General features: G+C 35.3%; 1 protein-coding gene across 1 annotated transcript in view; it reads left to right on the plus strand.

Annotated features, from left to right (window-relative positions):
• Positions 1-18265, plus strand: part of TTC29 (tetratricopeptide repeat domain 29) — a 915079-nt gene that overhangs the window by 387544 nt on the left and 509270 nt on the right. The window contains exon 6 of the mRNA XM_074396845.1: positions 127-259. Within this exon, the coding sequence (XP_074252946.1) occupies positions 245-259 (15 nt within the window). The 5' untranslated portion in view covers positions 127-244. The remainder of the gene's footprint in view (positions 1-126; positions 260-18265) is intronic.

An 18265-nucleotide genomic window follows, 5' to 3' on the forward strand; every position in this document is an offset into this window, starting at 1 on the left:
GGAAGCAGACTGACTCACAGGACTTTATTATGGGCTAGATTTGAATATAACTTTTATTAATAAGAGTTGGGGGAAAGTCTTTTTGTTCAATAAAATAAATTTTTAAAAACAAACTTGTTTTCACAGACTATTGAAGTGCTGAGATTACATGAGAATCAGTAGCAGATTTTCAGAGTGACTTCTGATTCTTCGTCTCCTCTAAAAAAGAATTCAGGAGCAGGATCCGTACGGGGATGAAATCAACATGGCTTCCTTCAGGGTAAGTGTAGCTACCTGAGAGTTTCTTCCTTGGAGATGGTGGGGAGAAGCGTTGTTGACTTGACACAGAGAACTCAGATTCTTTTTTTTTTTTTCTCCCTAGCTTCCTTTTCCTCTATACTAGTCTCTCTCAAAGTTTATCAGCCATGTAGTTGATATGCTCGAGTATTGAACACACTTCAAGTATCGCATGCTCAGCAAGAAATTACTTTAAAAACACCTATTCCATATAAAAATAATGATGGAGGCCACAAATTAAAGTCATATTATTTGTGAAAAGAACCATGCTCCTTATGCATGTATATTCTCTTTGTAGGTAGTTTGTGTTTTTTATCATATCAATGTAGTCAACAGCATGGGCCTTTTCAGTTTTATTGGTGGCTCAGAATAATAGAAAATGCAGTGTAAGGGATGACACAGGCATCCCAGTCTTGGCTTTTATCTTTTTAAATGTCTGATGGTTAAAAAGTTTTCTTTTTATGACCTTTGTGAAGGCTGAAATGAGTTGATTTGTTCATTAGCCTGAGTTGTTCTTAATTGCTGTGGTGAAGCCCAACATTAATTTTGTTCAGCGTAGAGTGTTTGAAGGTAGTCTTGAAATTGCTCTCTCCTTCTTTGCCACTCTGTTCAGTCATGACTGCGCCCAGTCTATGCTGAATGAATAAACTTCTTGGTGCTTTGTTGGAAAATGAAATGATTCTAGGAAAGGCACTCTGGTCCATCAAGATCCATCATGTATTGTGTCTTAAAAATTAATTGGCCACTACATCAGATCTATAATGAGACACAGTTCATACTATCAGGAAAGGCAATGAGTGACAACATTGTTGTAATACGTTTTAGAAAGCACTTAAATTGCTTAATATTGGGTACTCTATGTTGAGATAATTTGCAAGAGACCTATAAAAGAACTTATACCCACTGAGGAATTTCAATGTTTTATTTTCTTTTTTCCTATTATAAAAGTAAATGATGCTCATTGTAGAAAATTTGGAAAATCCATACATATTTTAAAAAAGAAAATTAGAATTTCCTTTTATTCCCAGACAACCAGGTAAATACTGTCAGCATTTTGTCGTATTTTTTTCTAGTCCTTTTTCTTCTTCATATTTATATATGTAGCATGGTTGAGCTCCATAAATGTTTTGTTTTTTTTTTTCCCACAAACATTACATCATGATTATTTCTCTTAGCATTAAAAATTCCTCAGCTATATATTTAGAATTTATAATATTTAATCAAAAAATCACAAAGCCCCCCTATTTTTGGACATTTAGATTGTTTGCAGTTGTTAATTATTATAAATAATGATGTATTGAACATCTTATGCATACGTTTTTTGGCCCTATACACTAATTCTTTAGGACAGAGTCTTAGAAGTGGAATTTGCAAGTAAAACAGTGTGTTTAAAAGTTTATATTCTCTCAGGTATCACTAAAATTGTATTTCTAGTAAATCAGATTTATTTTCTGAGAAATGATAAGGCTGAGAAATAATAAAGTGGGAAGACTGTAGAGCCTTCTAATGTAGTAATTTAAACTCTGTTCCGATCTTCTGATTAGCCATAATGGTTCAGACTCTTGATAATGCCACTTCAACTCTTTGTGCCTAATTTTCTAATTTTGTGGAATAAATACTACTACTCTTTTTCTTGTTGCCTTTTTAGAAAATTTTAAAATAGAGTGGTTAATAAGAGTTTTTTAAGTACTTTGAAAATTAATTTTAAAAGTGCTGTGGAAGAATAAGTAATGCCAATCGGTTGTTTACTTTGTGTTAGTGAACCAAAGTCAGATGTTTGGACCTCCAGTGGTTAGAGGCTTTGGCTGGGAATGCAGGAGACAATGAGACTGGCCAAAGCAGCATTTACTGTTCAGTATAATTTCAAAGATATGCCAAGAGAAAGAAAGCTCAGCCAAGAATTTATGACTCGGTCAGAGGCAAAGTTGAGAGCTATCACCTGCTTCAAGGAGGACAGCTTTGGATGAGTTCATATATATGCATGGCACACTGCTGCAGTCTAACTTTATGACTTTTAATGACTCCGACCACCTAATCACTTGTGAAAGGATGTGCTGGAGTTTGCCTTCACTCAGCTTGACAAGGTGATGGGAGGCATATATCTTCCTTACATGAAAACACTTGTCAGTTGCATCATATTTGGTAAGACAAGCACCAATGTCACCTTGGGGGGAAAGAAAAGTAACTCAGCTGACATCCAATGCATATGAGTTTCCAATATGCTGCAACATAGCCTAATTTCAAGTGAAATATGCAAATATACCCTATTTTGTCTGTAGTTTTTATTTTCCTGATGCTTTCTCTAAGTGCCAGATCTTCTGCTGATGGAAACATTGTGTAACTTCTTCTGAGCTGATGCATATTTAAATATGCAAGGCGAAGAATTTTCAGCCTTTGAGTAGAAGAAGCAACATGGCAAACCAAATGCAAATCTCTCAGTCACCTGTTCTTGTTTTGTTTGTTTTTATTTTATTTTTGGACTTGGGCTGCACTTATATAACCAGTTCACTTTAGCTCAAATTGCTGAATTTTAGACATTTTGTGGGTAGTAGGTCAGTGGAGTGCAGTCAAGGCTTATTAGGGTTTGGGACTAAGCTACGTGGGTGATAGAGGAAAGCAGAGGGATGACCGGGTGTGCCCTAGTAATGAGTGACTGATAAAGGAGTTAGATCACAGATTCATGTCTTTCTTTCCTTTCACTAAACTTTTAAGAAGAATGTTAAGGCAAATATGTTTCATAATTCCCATAGTGGGTTTATATTTATTTTGTTTTGATTTCTAAATGATTTATACATTTGGGCCATGTACTTGAAGAATTTTAGGTGTAATTGCATCTCAGAGACAAATATTGTGGATCAGGTGAATGTGCTGAATTAGGCCAGTGGGATAGATGGTTTTCAGAGTGGTAGAGTCCTGTTTCCCAGGGAAAGGAAAAAGTAAGTTGAACATGGGGTGCTGTTGAAAAGGCTTCAGTGCTAGCCTTGCATAAGAATAGAAGAAAGCTGTAGAGGTATTTTAGTGAGACTGCATTGCCAATTGCTAAAACGGTTACAGAATGTTCCATGGAGAACAAAGAATTTTGCTCACCATCAAACTTTCCCTAACAGAATGAATGTATTTGTTAAATAAGGAGATAGGTGTGCCTGTTTGTGTACTTCAGAGGACCCAATCTGCCAGTGTTTGAGTCTCCTAGATGGCTGTAAATATCCTCAGTCCAACTCCCTATAGTATGCTTTTCTGTTTGTTTTGAATATATATACATGTTTGTATATATGTATGTGCATTTATTACAGCTGGCATTCTCTTACAACAAGCCAGTTAGCTGTTGCAAATTACAATGGTCAAAGGTTTTATTTTATTTCATATATATATTGCCTTCGATTGCTGCCTGCCACATACATTCATCACTTCTGAGTGGCTATGGTGGACCTTTCTCCCACTGAATTGTGTAGTAGAATTCTGCGTATTTTGGAAGCAAAGATTGCTGAGCATTTGCTCATATGTATAGAGCAAACAAAGGTTTTGTTTTCAATTCGATATAACTTTATTTCCATGTCATTGTTTCATATCATGAAGAAATGAGTCCTGCTGATGTGCTGAGCCAACATGTTTCCTCATCCAAGAAACAAGAACCCCACTGTCAGAATCTGATTCTTCATCTGCTAAGTCTAGTCATTGCTAATGAAAACCGTTGATGCTTACTCTATGTAGTTTTTAGAACGTCAAGGAATAAAGATACAGTGGCCTGTAATTGTCTCCAGTAGCAGACTAAGATAAACATGCAGATAGTGATATGATGTAGTTCCATTTACAATGCTACACATTATAAAAAGTTCTCTTATATTCAGCAACAAAACAAAAGCAAAAAATCCCTACCATCTGGAATTGCATGGCCTATTGTGAAAACACCGTCCTAGAAAATAGTAAATAGAAACTACATTTTTGAATTCATTTTAATTCAACAAGGGGCAAAATGATGTCCAGTTTATATCTGTGGCCATCCATAATTTAAAAAAAAACATGAATCAGAAAATGTAAGAGAAATCTGTGTGGTTTGCTATGTTAATGAAAAGCTTGGGGCTGGTAGGCTGTATTGAAAATTTCATTTTAAGTTTCAAGACTTTGTTTCTTTCCAAAACTCAACATTCATGACTACATTATGTTGTTATTATTACTACTACTTTTTTAAAAGTTGGTGAAAGTTGTATTTCAATGATCATGCACTTATGGTTTGATTTTTTTAAAGTTGGAAGTCATTTGAGAATAAAATAAGGATCACTATTAATCTGAAATGAAATACATGCTGGGAAACAAACTTTTGCTCATCTGCAATTGTCTTTTGTAAGATAGGCAGAAGCAATGATCCACTTTAGAGTTTATTGTTGTGTAGCCCCTTCCACGTGTGGTTCATCAGTTACATATTTCCTGCTAGTGCTATTGTTCAGCAGCAGAGGAGGGAAACAAAGGAAACGCACTGAGTTGTCACATGACTACTTGAGGGTAGTCGTGAGCAACGTTGTCTTCTTGTATGAAACAATAACATTTAAATTTTGTGGTTATGTATCATGAGTGTCTGACAGCAGAAACCACTGTGATTGGCAGGCAGTAGATTAAATTTATGGGTTTTAGGCTTTTTTTTTTTTTCTTAATAAGGATACCTTGAGAAAGTCCAAGGGAAATGAAAGTCAGTTTTGTCATCTCACACAGATTTCAAAGGCAGGGGGCTACACCAGGGCTTGAAAGGTCTATATTACACCGCTGCTGTCTAGCCATACTTGACAATGAGACATACTGTATTTGCTCACGGTGCCGGAGTTTATCATGCAAGAAGAGTAATTATATTTGAATTGTGTCAGCCAGCCACCCTAAAATGAAGGAACGTCAACGAATGTTGCTCCGAGGAGAAGGAGATGATTAGTTATAATTATACTCAGTGTCCAAGAAAAATGCTTCATTCCCTCATTCTGTTGCAAAAGGGAGAGGAAAAAAAACCCAACAAAAAATTTTCAGTACTTTTCAGTATTTTTGAGAACTTTTAAGTGGTCATTTGTTGTAGAAATTTCAGATAAACTGTCTGGCATGACCATTTAACTCTCTGGGGACTTGCTTGGTCTGTGCATGATTTTATAGTCATAAAAGTAGATAACTTAAAATGCATCTTTATATTTTGCTTCCTCACCATTTGTGATGATCTCCTAATGGGGGAGTTAAACAACAGGAAGCAAATTTCTTAATTCCTCTAACTATGGTTTCATCTACATATGCCAAAGTTTAAAATATGGCTTTACAGCCACTCATGGGATTTGATTTATAGTTTTTATTAAGCAATTTGTTTGGGATGATGAGATGTATACCATGGACTGTTGCCACTTTCATTTCCTAAAAATGCACATTTTGCTGTTTATGTACCTTTGGGACTTTTAAGTTGGTGCATATTGTTGTATATTGTTTCTTATTATGCAGCTTCCATGCCTAGCTTAGAGTGAGAGTTTTCAGTGCATTAATTTGTTGGTCAACTTTTATAGTAGTTGATTTATATCATTTTTTATATATAACTTTTGGGATAAAATTCTCATTACAGCAGCTTTTTGTGATGTTGAGATGATCATATGGTTGATGGACTAGGGTTATCCCTCAAATAAGTTATTATTGTTCTTAGTTATGAAAATTAGCTTTATTTATAATTATTGACATTTATATGGCTTCAATAATTTACCAACACAATTTCATGCAATTAATAAGTAATGGTAAGATGAGTGAAAATAATGGATTTTAAAAGGGGTAATGTTGATATATTTGCTGGAAAACATTGATACTTGCAATTTTTGCATATTATTTATCCAACTTTCTTAGCAATGAAGATGCAACCAATACATTTTAAATATTGCTTCTGTTATCTAAGTAATATATTATCAGTTTTATAACTGTAATTATATAATCAATATGTACCAATTTTCATTGGAAATTGAAATAATAGTAAAGTATTTTCAAAGAAACTACAACAAGAAAAGTCACTGAGATTGTCTAGTCTCCATTTTAACATCTTGTAGAATAAATATATGGATCACTCAGAAGTGTCTTGACTCATCTTTAACAAAATAGTTTACCTTTCTTAGAATTCTGCAAACTTATTAGATGATGTGCAGTGTAACTATGTCTGATCCATATAAAGTGAATTGGGAACATGAAATAGTCTTCATTCAGAGCATTGTTTCACCTGAAACAGCCAGGTAATTGAAATAGAATTTCTCATGTATTCACACACACACACACACACACACACAAACACACACACAGAGGATATTCACACACACACACAGATATATGTGTATGTATATATGTATATACACACACAAATCACACAAATATATGTATATTTTAATCTCTGTGTGTTACACACACACACACATGTGCACACACATGTTTCCTTTTCCTTTCAGCTGCTTAATCCATGCACACATGTAGCAAAGTGATGACATTGCTGCCTGATGAAGTTGTGTCTTTCAGATGGTGCTGGGCATCTTAGTGACAGCCCTGATTTTGTAAGTTACATACAAATGTGCCATGTTAACACCGTTGCTGCAGTGAACTGTTCAGATAGTCTTCCCTTGGTTTGACTTTCTCCATGTGTTTAAACATTATCAGACCCATAAATCAGTTTTAGAAATGAAAAGTTTCTGCATAAGATTTTAAAGATTTCTAAATTCTACTTAACTGTGGTTAAAATTATGGTTTAGGGATATCACCAATCTTTTTTTTTTTGCAATGCTTTTTAAAATATTTTCTTTCTCTTCAGATGATTTTTATCTTCAGATATGGCTGCATATTGGTTGTTCCTAATGTCAAAAACTATAGCTACAAAGTCCTTATGTGTTTCTTTGTTTTTGGTCAAATACACAGAGGTGAGTCAACTGTGGTCCTTGTTCATGGCCCTCTGTGTCATAGGTTGGCTTGGTACAAGGCTCTCTTCTGTTTCACCTAATTTTCCTACTTGGTCTCTAAGTTCCTCTCTCATTGTCTTGCCCCATAGACTTCTGCTGTAACATACTTAATATGTATTCTTACGGTACTTCTCATAGATGTAATATGTAATATTACATATGCATTTAATAATTTATGCAGTTGACCCTTGAACAACATGGGTTTGAACTGCATGGATCCACTTATCCCTGGATTTTTTCAAGAAATGTTACACCAAGTGTGCTTTTCTCTCCTGCCTCCCCTTCCACCTCCTCCACCTCTTCTGCCTCTGCCACCCCTGAGACAGCAAGAACAACCTTTCTTCTTCCTCCTTCTTCTTAGCCTACTCAGTGTGAAGATGATAAAGACCTTTATCATGATCCACTTCCACTTAAAGAATAGTAAATATGTCTTATCTTTGTTATAATTTTCTTAATAACAGTTTCTTTTCTCTAGCTTTCCTTGTTTTAAAAATACAGTATATAATACAGATAACAAATAAAATGTGTGTTAATCAACTGTTCATGTTATCAGTAAGGCCTCCGGTCAACAGTAGGCTATTAGTAGTTACATTTGAGGGAGTCAAAAGTTATAACCTGATTTTTCACTGTGTGGAGGGGGTGGTGCTCAAGGTGTTATTCAAGGGTCAGTTGTACATGTAGATTAAAATTTATATCTATGGAGTTGGCCCTCTGTATCTGTGGTTTCTGCATCTGTGGTTGGTTAAATCTGAGGATGTGAAACCCACAGATACAAAGAGCCAACTGTAGTACACCATTTTATAGAATGGACTTAAGTATCTGCAGGAAGTCCTGAAACCAATCTCCTGCAAATATGAAGAGCTGACTGTTTATCTACACAGACTTAAAGTCAGGTATGGTAGCCCCTGCTTATCCTAGGGAGGTAATAGTTTTCCACAACCTCCAGTAGATGCCTGAAACTGTATGTAATAGTGAACTACAGATATACTATATTTGTTCATATATGTATATACATGTACTAAAGTTTAATTTACAAATTAGGCACATTAAGAGATTAAAAATAGCTAATATAGTATTAAAATAACTAAATAACACACTTACAGCTATAAGCCAGCACCACTGCTCTTGCGCTTTGGGGCCATTATTAGGTAGAAAACAGGCTACTTGAACACAAGCACTGTGATACCATGACAATGGCTCTGATAACCAGGACAGCTACCAAGAGACTCACAGGCAGGGAGTATCTATAGTGTGGGCACGCTGGACAAAGGAGGATTCATGTCCCACAAGGACTAGAATAGGACAGGGTGAGATTTCACCTACTAAGCAAGAGTGGATAAAGTAAAACTTAGGAATTGTTCGTGTCTGGAATTTCCCACTTAATGTTTTTGGACCGAAGAAACTGAAACTATGGATAAGAGAGGGGCTACTGTATAACCCTGGAACAATATAGTATTGTTTTAAAGTTTATGTAAATCATCATGTGCTATAAATATGATTTTGTTTCTTTTAAAATATTATTAGGTTTATGAGCTATCTCTATACACGTATTGCTAAATGTAAATCTGCTCATGAATTCTGACTGACTTTGTACTTGTTTTGTGCACCTGTGATATTTTACCATTCCTTAGGAGTGGATACTCTGTTTTGACTTCTTTTTACAACCATAGAGAATGCTTCTATAAACATTCCTGTACAATAGGATCTGTGGATCTGGGAGACTAAATATTCAGCAGAAAGACTGCTGGGTAATGGGGCATGTGTTCTTTTCCTTTTAATGAAGTCTTTTCCATCTAACTTTTGACTGATGAATAAACACATGCTGATTTACATTGTGGGATAACCCAGAATCTTGTTCCTTGTTTGGTGTTCAAAATTATGTTAATAGATGTCTTGGGAAGAAAAAAATGGTCCTTTTGTCCCTCTTTACATAATCTAATTAGGTGGCAGTATAAATATATTTTATTTTTTAAAGCCCAGGAGTAAAATTGAGGAGGCTTTATATGAAACTGCGTAAAATATTTATCCTAGTATCGTAATCAGTAGGTCTGTTTTTATAAGAACACCTCTTTTCTGAGGATTCTACATTTACTTAGATGGCTAATAAAATAACTTCAATGATATGATTGACCATTTTAATATATTTTTTTAAACTTTATTACCTACTCTATGTACAAAAGAGTGTCCAGAGAGAACAAGTGTGCCTTTTGTGTGTGTGTGAGCATCTGCCTGAGCTCTTCATTTTCTGGTTTTCTTGTTCTTATCAGAATGTTTTCCATATTCTTTTTGTCTCCATATTCAATAAGCAATTTGAAACAAGTCCTCCAGAAAGTAAATTAAAATGATTTTGGTGAATAATATTATTTGCCGAATGCTTTTGTCAGGCCCCATTGCCTGAAGAGTGCCCATTTCAGTGAGTTCCATGCTGTGTTGCACAGCATCTTTTGTTTACTGGAAACATAAACCTCCTTGTAACCCAGGTGGAGGGTCCATTTATGTGGGACAAGTACTTACTAGACAGCTAAACTGCGGATCTCTGATTGGTTTCTTATGGGGAATCATATAAATTTTTGAAGTTACTTTAAGTGTTATTTTATTTCATATATATTTTATTTTCCTGTCTTTCCTGGTATATCTGCAATCAAAATATCAGGAAGAACTATAGTAAAAAATAATTGTAAAGGAAAATGTGTTGTTTAGCTTGGTCATGAGATATGGTTAGTTAGATAAAACCTTAATGACCAGTTCTTAATTTAGGAGATTTGGTTATAATTCCAAACAACATTTGTTGATTTTTCTATGTAATAGAAAAAAAAGGTTAGCTTTCAGGCATTCTGCTTTACCACAGCTGTATTGATAGCCCTCTGCCCTAACTTTATTGAATAGAAACAGTGATTTTTTTTTCTATTTCCATCATAAATTATCTTAGTGTATTTTTAAAAATTAGCTGACAGTAAAACTGATTTATGCAACAATTACTGAACCCCCACCCTTTTTTTTTCATAAAACTAAATATTTTATCAGATTTCAGAGAAATAACAAGAACCAAATTCTTTAACTTTCAGTGTGTGCCTTCTTTTTAACAATCCCTAACACTCCGTTTGGAATTGAAGAGCCCTTTCTGGCTTGCGTTGGGCTGGGCATGGTTATTAACTCCTTAGAGGGTGGTAGATGCACTTTTAGGCTCTTCTGCCTTTCCCTGGTCCTGAGAATCACGGAGAGAGGGGAGGAGGGGTGGTGGGGGAAAGAGTGAAGGGGAGAGGGAGACAGGGAGACAAAGCCTGAGAGGGAGACGATGACATTAGAGGTGACACCTAGCTATCATGAGCCTCCTAAGACTGAGGGGAAGAATAATGAAGGGTTTCCCTGCCTTCTACAGCCCGAGGACAACCCTATGGCCACAGCACCCTTTCTAATCCCATTTTCTGTGTGCTGCATGTCATAATCTGTAAGGCACTGGTTCCAAGGGAAAACACTGAATCCAAACAGTGACTGGGTCTTGTATTTATTTGCACTTTAAAACTACAATGTGCAGGAAAACTTAGTAAAAAAAAAAAAAAGAAAAGAAAAGAGGGACAGCAACAACACAGCACCACAAGTTTGTTGGCATTGAAAGGGAATCACTGGGCCCAGAGAGCCTTACATTTCAGTGCTCTGATTTACAGTGGCATTTTACCAATTAGAGAAAAGTGTGCAGTCTCTTTAAACAACTTTTCATAAAAATCTTCCCTGTTGGGAATATCTTTGTTTCATGCAGTGTCAGTCCCTGTGAAAGTAGTTGTCCTAGAGTCTGGCTGACCCTAGGTCCCCCAGTGTCTGCAGGACCTTGGAAGGCTGTAGTAAAGTGACTCTCAGTGGGAATGGGCCAGACAGTTTTCCTAGAGGCAAGGACCTGGGAGATAGCATGTGGAAAACAGCAGAGTTATATTCTGCATGTTATTTCGTAAGTGAAGATAACAGGTAAAAATCAGTACAAAGAATCTGTGTATGGAGCCCCTTGCCATAGTCCCTTTCCAGCCTTCCTCAACCTGCCTGGTGAGTAGAAGTCATTGGATTAAATTATTTCATCATTTTGCAAGGAGGGAGTTAGTTGATGGTTTGAAAGTGTGGTCAATCTGTGTGTGTATCCTGAAGGTGTGAATAGTATTTATAAAATTCCTGGGAGTTAGAAGCCAAGAAGGTCAGATATGAACTAGGGTGACAAGATGATTCATGACTGCACTACTAAGAAGGGAGGAGCAAGTCAGGTAGACTGGAAAACCAGGCAGATTTCCAGGAATAGCATTGGTATCTGCCTGCCTGTTAAAGAGAGTTACAGGTAGACCTTGAAGAAACTCTTGGAAAGAGTGAAATCTGTCCATTTTATATACACCAATTAATCATTATGGCTGTAAATATTTCACTGATATAGAAAAATGGTGATTATAGTTGAAAAAACTTATTACTTAGATCTTTAGTCAGTAGAATTCTATGGACAACATGTTCACTATTTTACTCCTTTTTCATAGTTTGGCCATTAGAGACATATTAAGAATTTATAACAATAGTTTATTATGAAATTCTATTTACTTTTTGGAAATATTAAAAAATCCCCTTGTTCTGAACTACTTTACATAACTAGAAATAGATTGTGACAAAATATTACTCAGTAACATGAACTACTTTTTAATAAAGAAGTTTAATGTAAACAATATAAAAAACTGCAGAAGAAGATGCTTTTAAGTGAACATTTAATTTAGCTTTTAACATTCTTCCTATCCCATCAATCTTCTTTAATTTGCTTGTGGATAAGTTGAGGGTACCTAATTTCTTTGTTTGTTGACGTTCTAGGGCTACAAATTTACTTCTTGTAATTATGCAACAATTCCAAAAGAAAATATTTGGTTCTCTTTCAGTTTAATAAAATGTATTGGCTGAAGATTAGAGAGTTGGTTTAAAAATCCACAAATGCACACTGAACATTTTTTAGTAATTATGCCTCTCAGAGCAGTAATAGGAGTCTTCCACTTAAAAATATATGGAATAATAATATGGAAGAAAATAATCTGCTGATCCAACCAGTGAGCATCTAATACTTTAGGCAAAAGGCTGTTTGGCTTTTATGTGAATAAAAGCCAAAAAATACAGATAGAATTTTATATTTGTATTTTTTGATCCCTGAAATTATTATTAGAACAGGCTGTCAACTTGGAGGGAGTATGATGAGCCATCCTTAAAAAACATTTTTAAATCAGCATTTTTTTCACTTAGATTATAATTAGGCATTCATATCTAATAGAATTTGCTAGTTCCCATTAGAATACACTGATTTTTACCCTTTTCTATCTTGGTAGTTATTTATAAAGAAAACAAAAGCATTACAGAAAGACCATTTCAGGTCATTTATCATTGTGTGTGTTTAATGGAATTTTGGCTCATTTAGTACATTCTTATTTTGGGAGAATTAATGGATACCCCAGTGGATAAAAACACAGAATTACTTGTGCTTTACTAAAGTAATTTCTTATTTTTTAAATGATAATATTCTAATAAGGTCTCAAGTCACTTCATTTCAGAATAATATGAATACTTTAATAGGCATAATTTTATAATTTCTGGTACATTATGGATACAGAATTTTGTTGTATTTCAATGTCATCACTAGCTGTATAATGTTGGACAATTCACTAAATATCGTCAGACTTCAGATTCCTTATCTAAAATGAAGACGGGGGAAAGGGAATTCCAAGATTTTTTTCTAATTCTTAAATTTTATGATATAGAAAGAATCTGCATGAACTTAATTGAATGTCTATGTAGAAAAACAGAATTACTTTGATAGGGTAATAAAATTAAATTGAACATTAATTATCTTTTCAGACATTCAGAAATGTTGTTGAGAAGAAAGTTGAGATATCTTCTCATTGACTCTGACCATTTCATGTAGTCTGAGTTACATGACCTGATAGTTGCCTATGTGTAAAAAGAGATTCTACATAGTAGCTTGCAGTAACTTAGAAAATAACATCACAATTTTATTAGTTAGCAATCTAGTGGTTGCAAAGTGCCTAAACTCTGGCTCAAATATGGGGAAATTATTGGAATATTGACTACTATCCAGATACACATGTAGCTTCAGGTATAGCTAGGTTTAGGGTTTCTAATGCTGTCCAGAGGGCTTTGTTTCTCTCTCAGACCCATTTTCCTATTCACTTAATTTTCAGGCAGGCCACTTCTCAATATGGTAGGAAAGGAATCCCCAAGGATATATCCCTCTGAATTTTGATTGAAGAAAGACTCTTTCTCTCATAGCTATTTTACATCAATTCTGATCAAATACTCTGGCCTTTTTGAGGTGACGCTCTCATCTAATTGTCGTGGTCAGGGTTGGGGTAGAATATTCTCTTTGGCCAGTTGTGAGTCACATGGTCACCATGGCAGGTGATTCACCCCACCTGAACCATAGGGAATAGACTTTCCAAAAGAAAAAAGGATTTTACTATTAGAAGTGAGGTAGGCATGCTGAAAAGACACAATTAATAGCAAATCTAACATAGGACCTCAGATTGAAGACTTTTTTTTGCAGTTGAAAAATTTTAGCCAAAGAGACAATTTGTGAACATCTAGGGAAAATAAAAAAGCAACAACCTGCTATTGAAAGGCTTCAACTTTTTCTCTAGACCATTCAATCAGGCAACTGTCAAGGCCCTTCCAGAACTAATTTAAAATTGATCTGCCCAAGGATTCAGAAACTTTGCTTTATTCATACATTTATTTCATTCTTTTAATAATTTATAGTGGTGAAGCTCCAAGGTATTCAAGATAGGTACCTCAATTTTCTTGGTTGCTAACACTAATATGTTGTTGCTAGTATTTCTGCTCTACTCCTATTTTATATAATAAATAATATAATTTGATGTGATAGGAATGGTTTCTTTAAACTGTACAGTCTTAAGTGACTTCTGCCTATTTTCCCCTGGGCAAGATAGTAGTCAAACAACATTATTTCATTGCTAAACATTTATAAACTAATTATTAACTGTTTATATGTTCACATTCTAATATAGCTGGAAGGAGGTGTGAAAAGAGTCTAGGAAAATGCTGGAAATCTTAAATACATTTTAACCTTGCTTTCTTTTAATTCTTGCCAATTTGACATTTGAAAAAGTAATAAAAAATGAGAGAACAGAGTGAAAATGTGTAAGTTGGAGTTGGAAGTAGAAATATTCCTCACATAGTGAGTGTTCTCCCAGAATTAACCCCGGTGTACAGCAAATACCAGGAATATATTTAGTCTATACTATATGTTTTACATTTTCAAAATACCCTTTGTTGATTTTTAAAAATTAAATGAGGTAATAATTTTTTTCCTGAATCTTTTTTGATATGAAAAAATGAAAGTAATAGGGGTTTTCCCTACAAAGACATTTTAAATCATGGAATTTTAAAGGATGTCACTGTATATTTTTAGATTATACAAAGTTATGAATTTAATCAATTGTGCAGAGCAAACACAAATTCAGTGGAGTTTTGATAGCTTTCTAGACAATGACATCACAAGTCAGGCTTCCATTAAGGCAAATGGAAGCCCAGCAATCAATAGTGAGCTGTGGGCAATAGGTAAGAGCTGTAATTTGGAGTTTTAATTGCTACTTTGCTCTAGGTCATGCCTCATAGTTTCATTTAAATCTCTGGTGTAAAGAATCCCTTGTTCTCTTCTTGTTGCATTTGATCACCTAATGGAAAGAAGCCTGTGCTCCTCAGGGAAATAACTTTGGGCAGTGTGAATCAATCTCTCTCTCTTCCTCACTCTTACTGTCTCTCATTTTCTCTTCTGTAAAATCTAATTTTAGTGTAAATACAGCAAATCAAATGCAAAAAAAGATAACAGAATTAGTATCCATTTGTCTGTTCCTCATTTTTTCTTTTGATGAAAAGCTTTTAACCAGCAAGAAAAAAAGTTGACTTAATCAGAACAGTTTTAAATTTACATATAGAAAAGAGAATGTCTAGTGGAAATGTAAGTCTGGAAAGCACCAGTGTATGTTTGGCCCCAACCTCTGCTATTGAGCAAAAGCTGTGATTTTGAGTAAGTCTTGGATTCTCCACTTGGTAGTTGACATTATTTTAGCCATAGTATTTTGATTATGTGGACTTCAAGTGGGTATGGATATAAGCCCAAAGACAGTTGCATTCCAGCACAGAAGAGGACGCATACATAAATAATGTGTCTAATGTTAGGCAGAATGTGATACATTGTTATAATAAAAATTGTAATGTTGACATGCTTTGGGAATTCATAGTGAGGAGAGATTATTTCTGTTGGAGTGTAGGAAAGGGGACACTAAAGATTTAAAATGAAGAAATAAAGACATTCAAGAAACTGATGACCTTTGAGTGAAACTTTGACAGTTCACAAGGACTTAAATAATATAGTAAAATTCCAAAAGCTATTTAAGATTTCAGAGACGTTAGAATGTAAGAAAAAAAAATCTGTAATACAACCAATATGGATATAGTTAAATTAAATAAAATTATTTCCAAACATCTTCATAGCAGCCGTATATGTTAATTATATAAAGCTGAGTAAAGCTGTAACTTTGTGTGTTTATTTGTATGGGTGGGTATGGGTTTTAGAAGTAAGTATGTGGGTCTGACCATCAGAGTTAATTTCAGTTTTTACATTGATGAGGAATTTTAACCTCTGCTTATTCCGTTTTTTTGCTGATTAACACTGCAGCCACCCTGGTCTCCTACACTTTGAGGTGAAGCAAGCCAGTGTTAGGAAACTACATGTACCTTGGAACGTGTAGACATGAGGATATATTTTTTTTCTAATTTTACTTTAAGTTCTGGGATACATGTGCAGAATGTGCAGGTTTGTTACAGAGGTATATATGTCCCATGGTGGTTTGCTGCACCTATCAACCCATCATCTAGGTTTTAAGCCCTACATGCATCAGGTATTGTCCTAATGCTCTCCCTCCCCTTTCCCCAACCCCCCAACAGGCCCTGGTATGTGACATTCCCCTCCCTGTGTCCAGGTGCTCTCATTGTTCATCTCCCACTTATGAGTAAGAACATTAGGTGTTTGGTTTTCTGTTCCTGTGTTAGTTTGCTGAGAATTATGGTTTCCAGCTTCATCCATGTCCCTGAAAAGGACATAAACTCATTCTTTTTCATGGCTGCATAGTATTTCATGGTGTGTATGTTCCACATTTTCTTCATCCACTCTATCATTAATGGGCATTTGGGTTGGTTTCAAGTCTTTGCTATTGTAAATAGTGCTGCAATAAACATACATGTGCATATGTCTTTATACTAGAATGATTTATAATCCTTTGGGCATATACCCAGTAATGGGATTGCTGGGTCAAATGTATTTCTGGGTCTAGATCCTTGAGGAATTGCCATGCTATCTTCCATAATGGTTGAACTAATTTATATTCCCTCTAAGAGTGTAAAAGCCTTCCTATTTCGACATGAGGATTTTGTTTTTTTATCAGCAATGTGAAAATGGAGACATGAGGATATTTTTAACCACATGGCATATATGAGCCACTGATTTAGCTAAGCTGATATCTTTGAGATACTATTATGTAAGTGATTTGATATTCAGATTGGGATCATATATCATAAAATTCATCTCTCTATTTTGACCCCCAAGGAAAATCACATTTTGTCCTAATAAAATTTTCTGAGTCCTAAAATGTTGGAGTTTGGTTTAAAAGTTATAAGCCACGGATTTTACAAAAATGTCAAATGAACTAAGCAAATGGATTAATCATTTTCTTAACTGGGGTAAATAAATAAATAAATACATCATAGCCCTGGAATATATCAAGGGTAACTAATTTGCTGGCTGCTTTAGAAAGAACAAATGGATTCAAATTTGTAGTCAGGAACAAAATGGCATTGTTGATCTAATTAACTAGAGTTTAATTCATTATTTACACCATTAGAATTTCATTTGAGCAACGTGATAATGAGCAGATAATGACAACTCTGAAAAGGAATAATTAGTGAAAAGTGCACTAGATTATAGCCTGATAGCTGTGAGCTATGTTGGCATAGACAGCTGTAAGAGCTAAGGTTAGAGGGGCATAGATTGGAGTCATGCCTGTACCCCCGACTGAAGCTATGGAGTTGGACAAGTTGTTCTTTTGGATTCTCACTTTTCTTTCATGCTGACTGGGGGAAATAATACCTATTGCCTGGGGTTGTTTAAGGATAAATGAAACAGTGCATGTAAAATGCCAGGCATATAGCTGACACTCTGTAATTTATAGGTTTTATTATTGCTGCTGTGTATTACTTTCAAAAGTAGTTTTGAGGCCACCTTGAATCCCTAGAACATTTGTTGATACTAAAGTAAAACAAGAAAAAATTCAGGAAAGTCAGTGCTACCAAGAAGGCTACAAAATCTTATTTCTGGTGATGATACAAACTGGAATCTCTCATTCTGAAAATGATTTAGCAATTTTGTATCTATTGTAACATTGCTGCTGTGCAAGAAAACTATTTTAGAGTGTCATAGAGAACTAGATGGTCAGAAAAGTGCTTTTGATGGCCCAGTGGGACAAATAGAGCCCACTGGAATTAGGAAATGTCTCTTTGGTAAACAGTGGGAAAAAACCAAGAGAAAACGGGGGGGGGGGGGAGAGAGAGAGGGAGAGAGAGAGAGAGAGAGAGAGAGAGACAGAGAGAGAGAGAGAGAGAGAGAAACTGCAACCTTCGTGGGATTAAAACCTTTCCTCTTACTCTGAGCCTGTGTTGACAGCATGACCTAACTATGTGCAGAATGTGGCAGCCAAAGCAGATGGTGGTGCAGTGGTGGTGCAGGTAGTTGGGCTGTTGGCAGGTGGAAACTGGGAGCAACTAATTCTGTGGTAAAGATTTTTCAACCTGAATCTTGGTTCAGTGTCCAGCATGCCATGGAGGAAGGAATGAAAACACACCCTGAGGAAAACCTGTCCAGAGTCGTATATCTGAAAAGTTCCACCTTGAGGCAAGGACCAGTAGACAGCACTGACCTCAAGGAGTCACATAAGCAGGTGTGACTAGGTTTC

The sequence above is a fragment of the Saimiri boliviensis genome, chromosome 3 (assembly GCF_048565385.1).
Source record: "Saimiri boliviensis isolate mSaiBol1 chromosome 3, mSaiBol1.pri, whole genome shotgun sequence".
Taxonomy (NCBI): Eukaryota; Metazoa; Chordata; class Mammalia; order Primates; family Cebidae; genus Saimiri; species Saimiri boliviensis.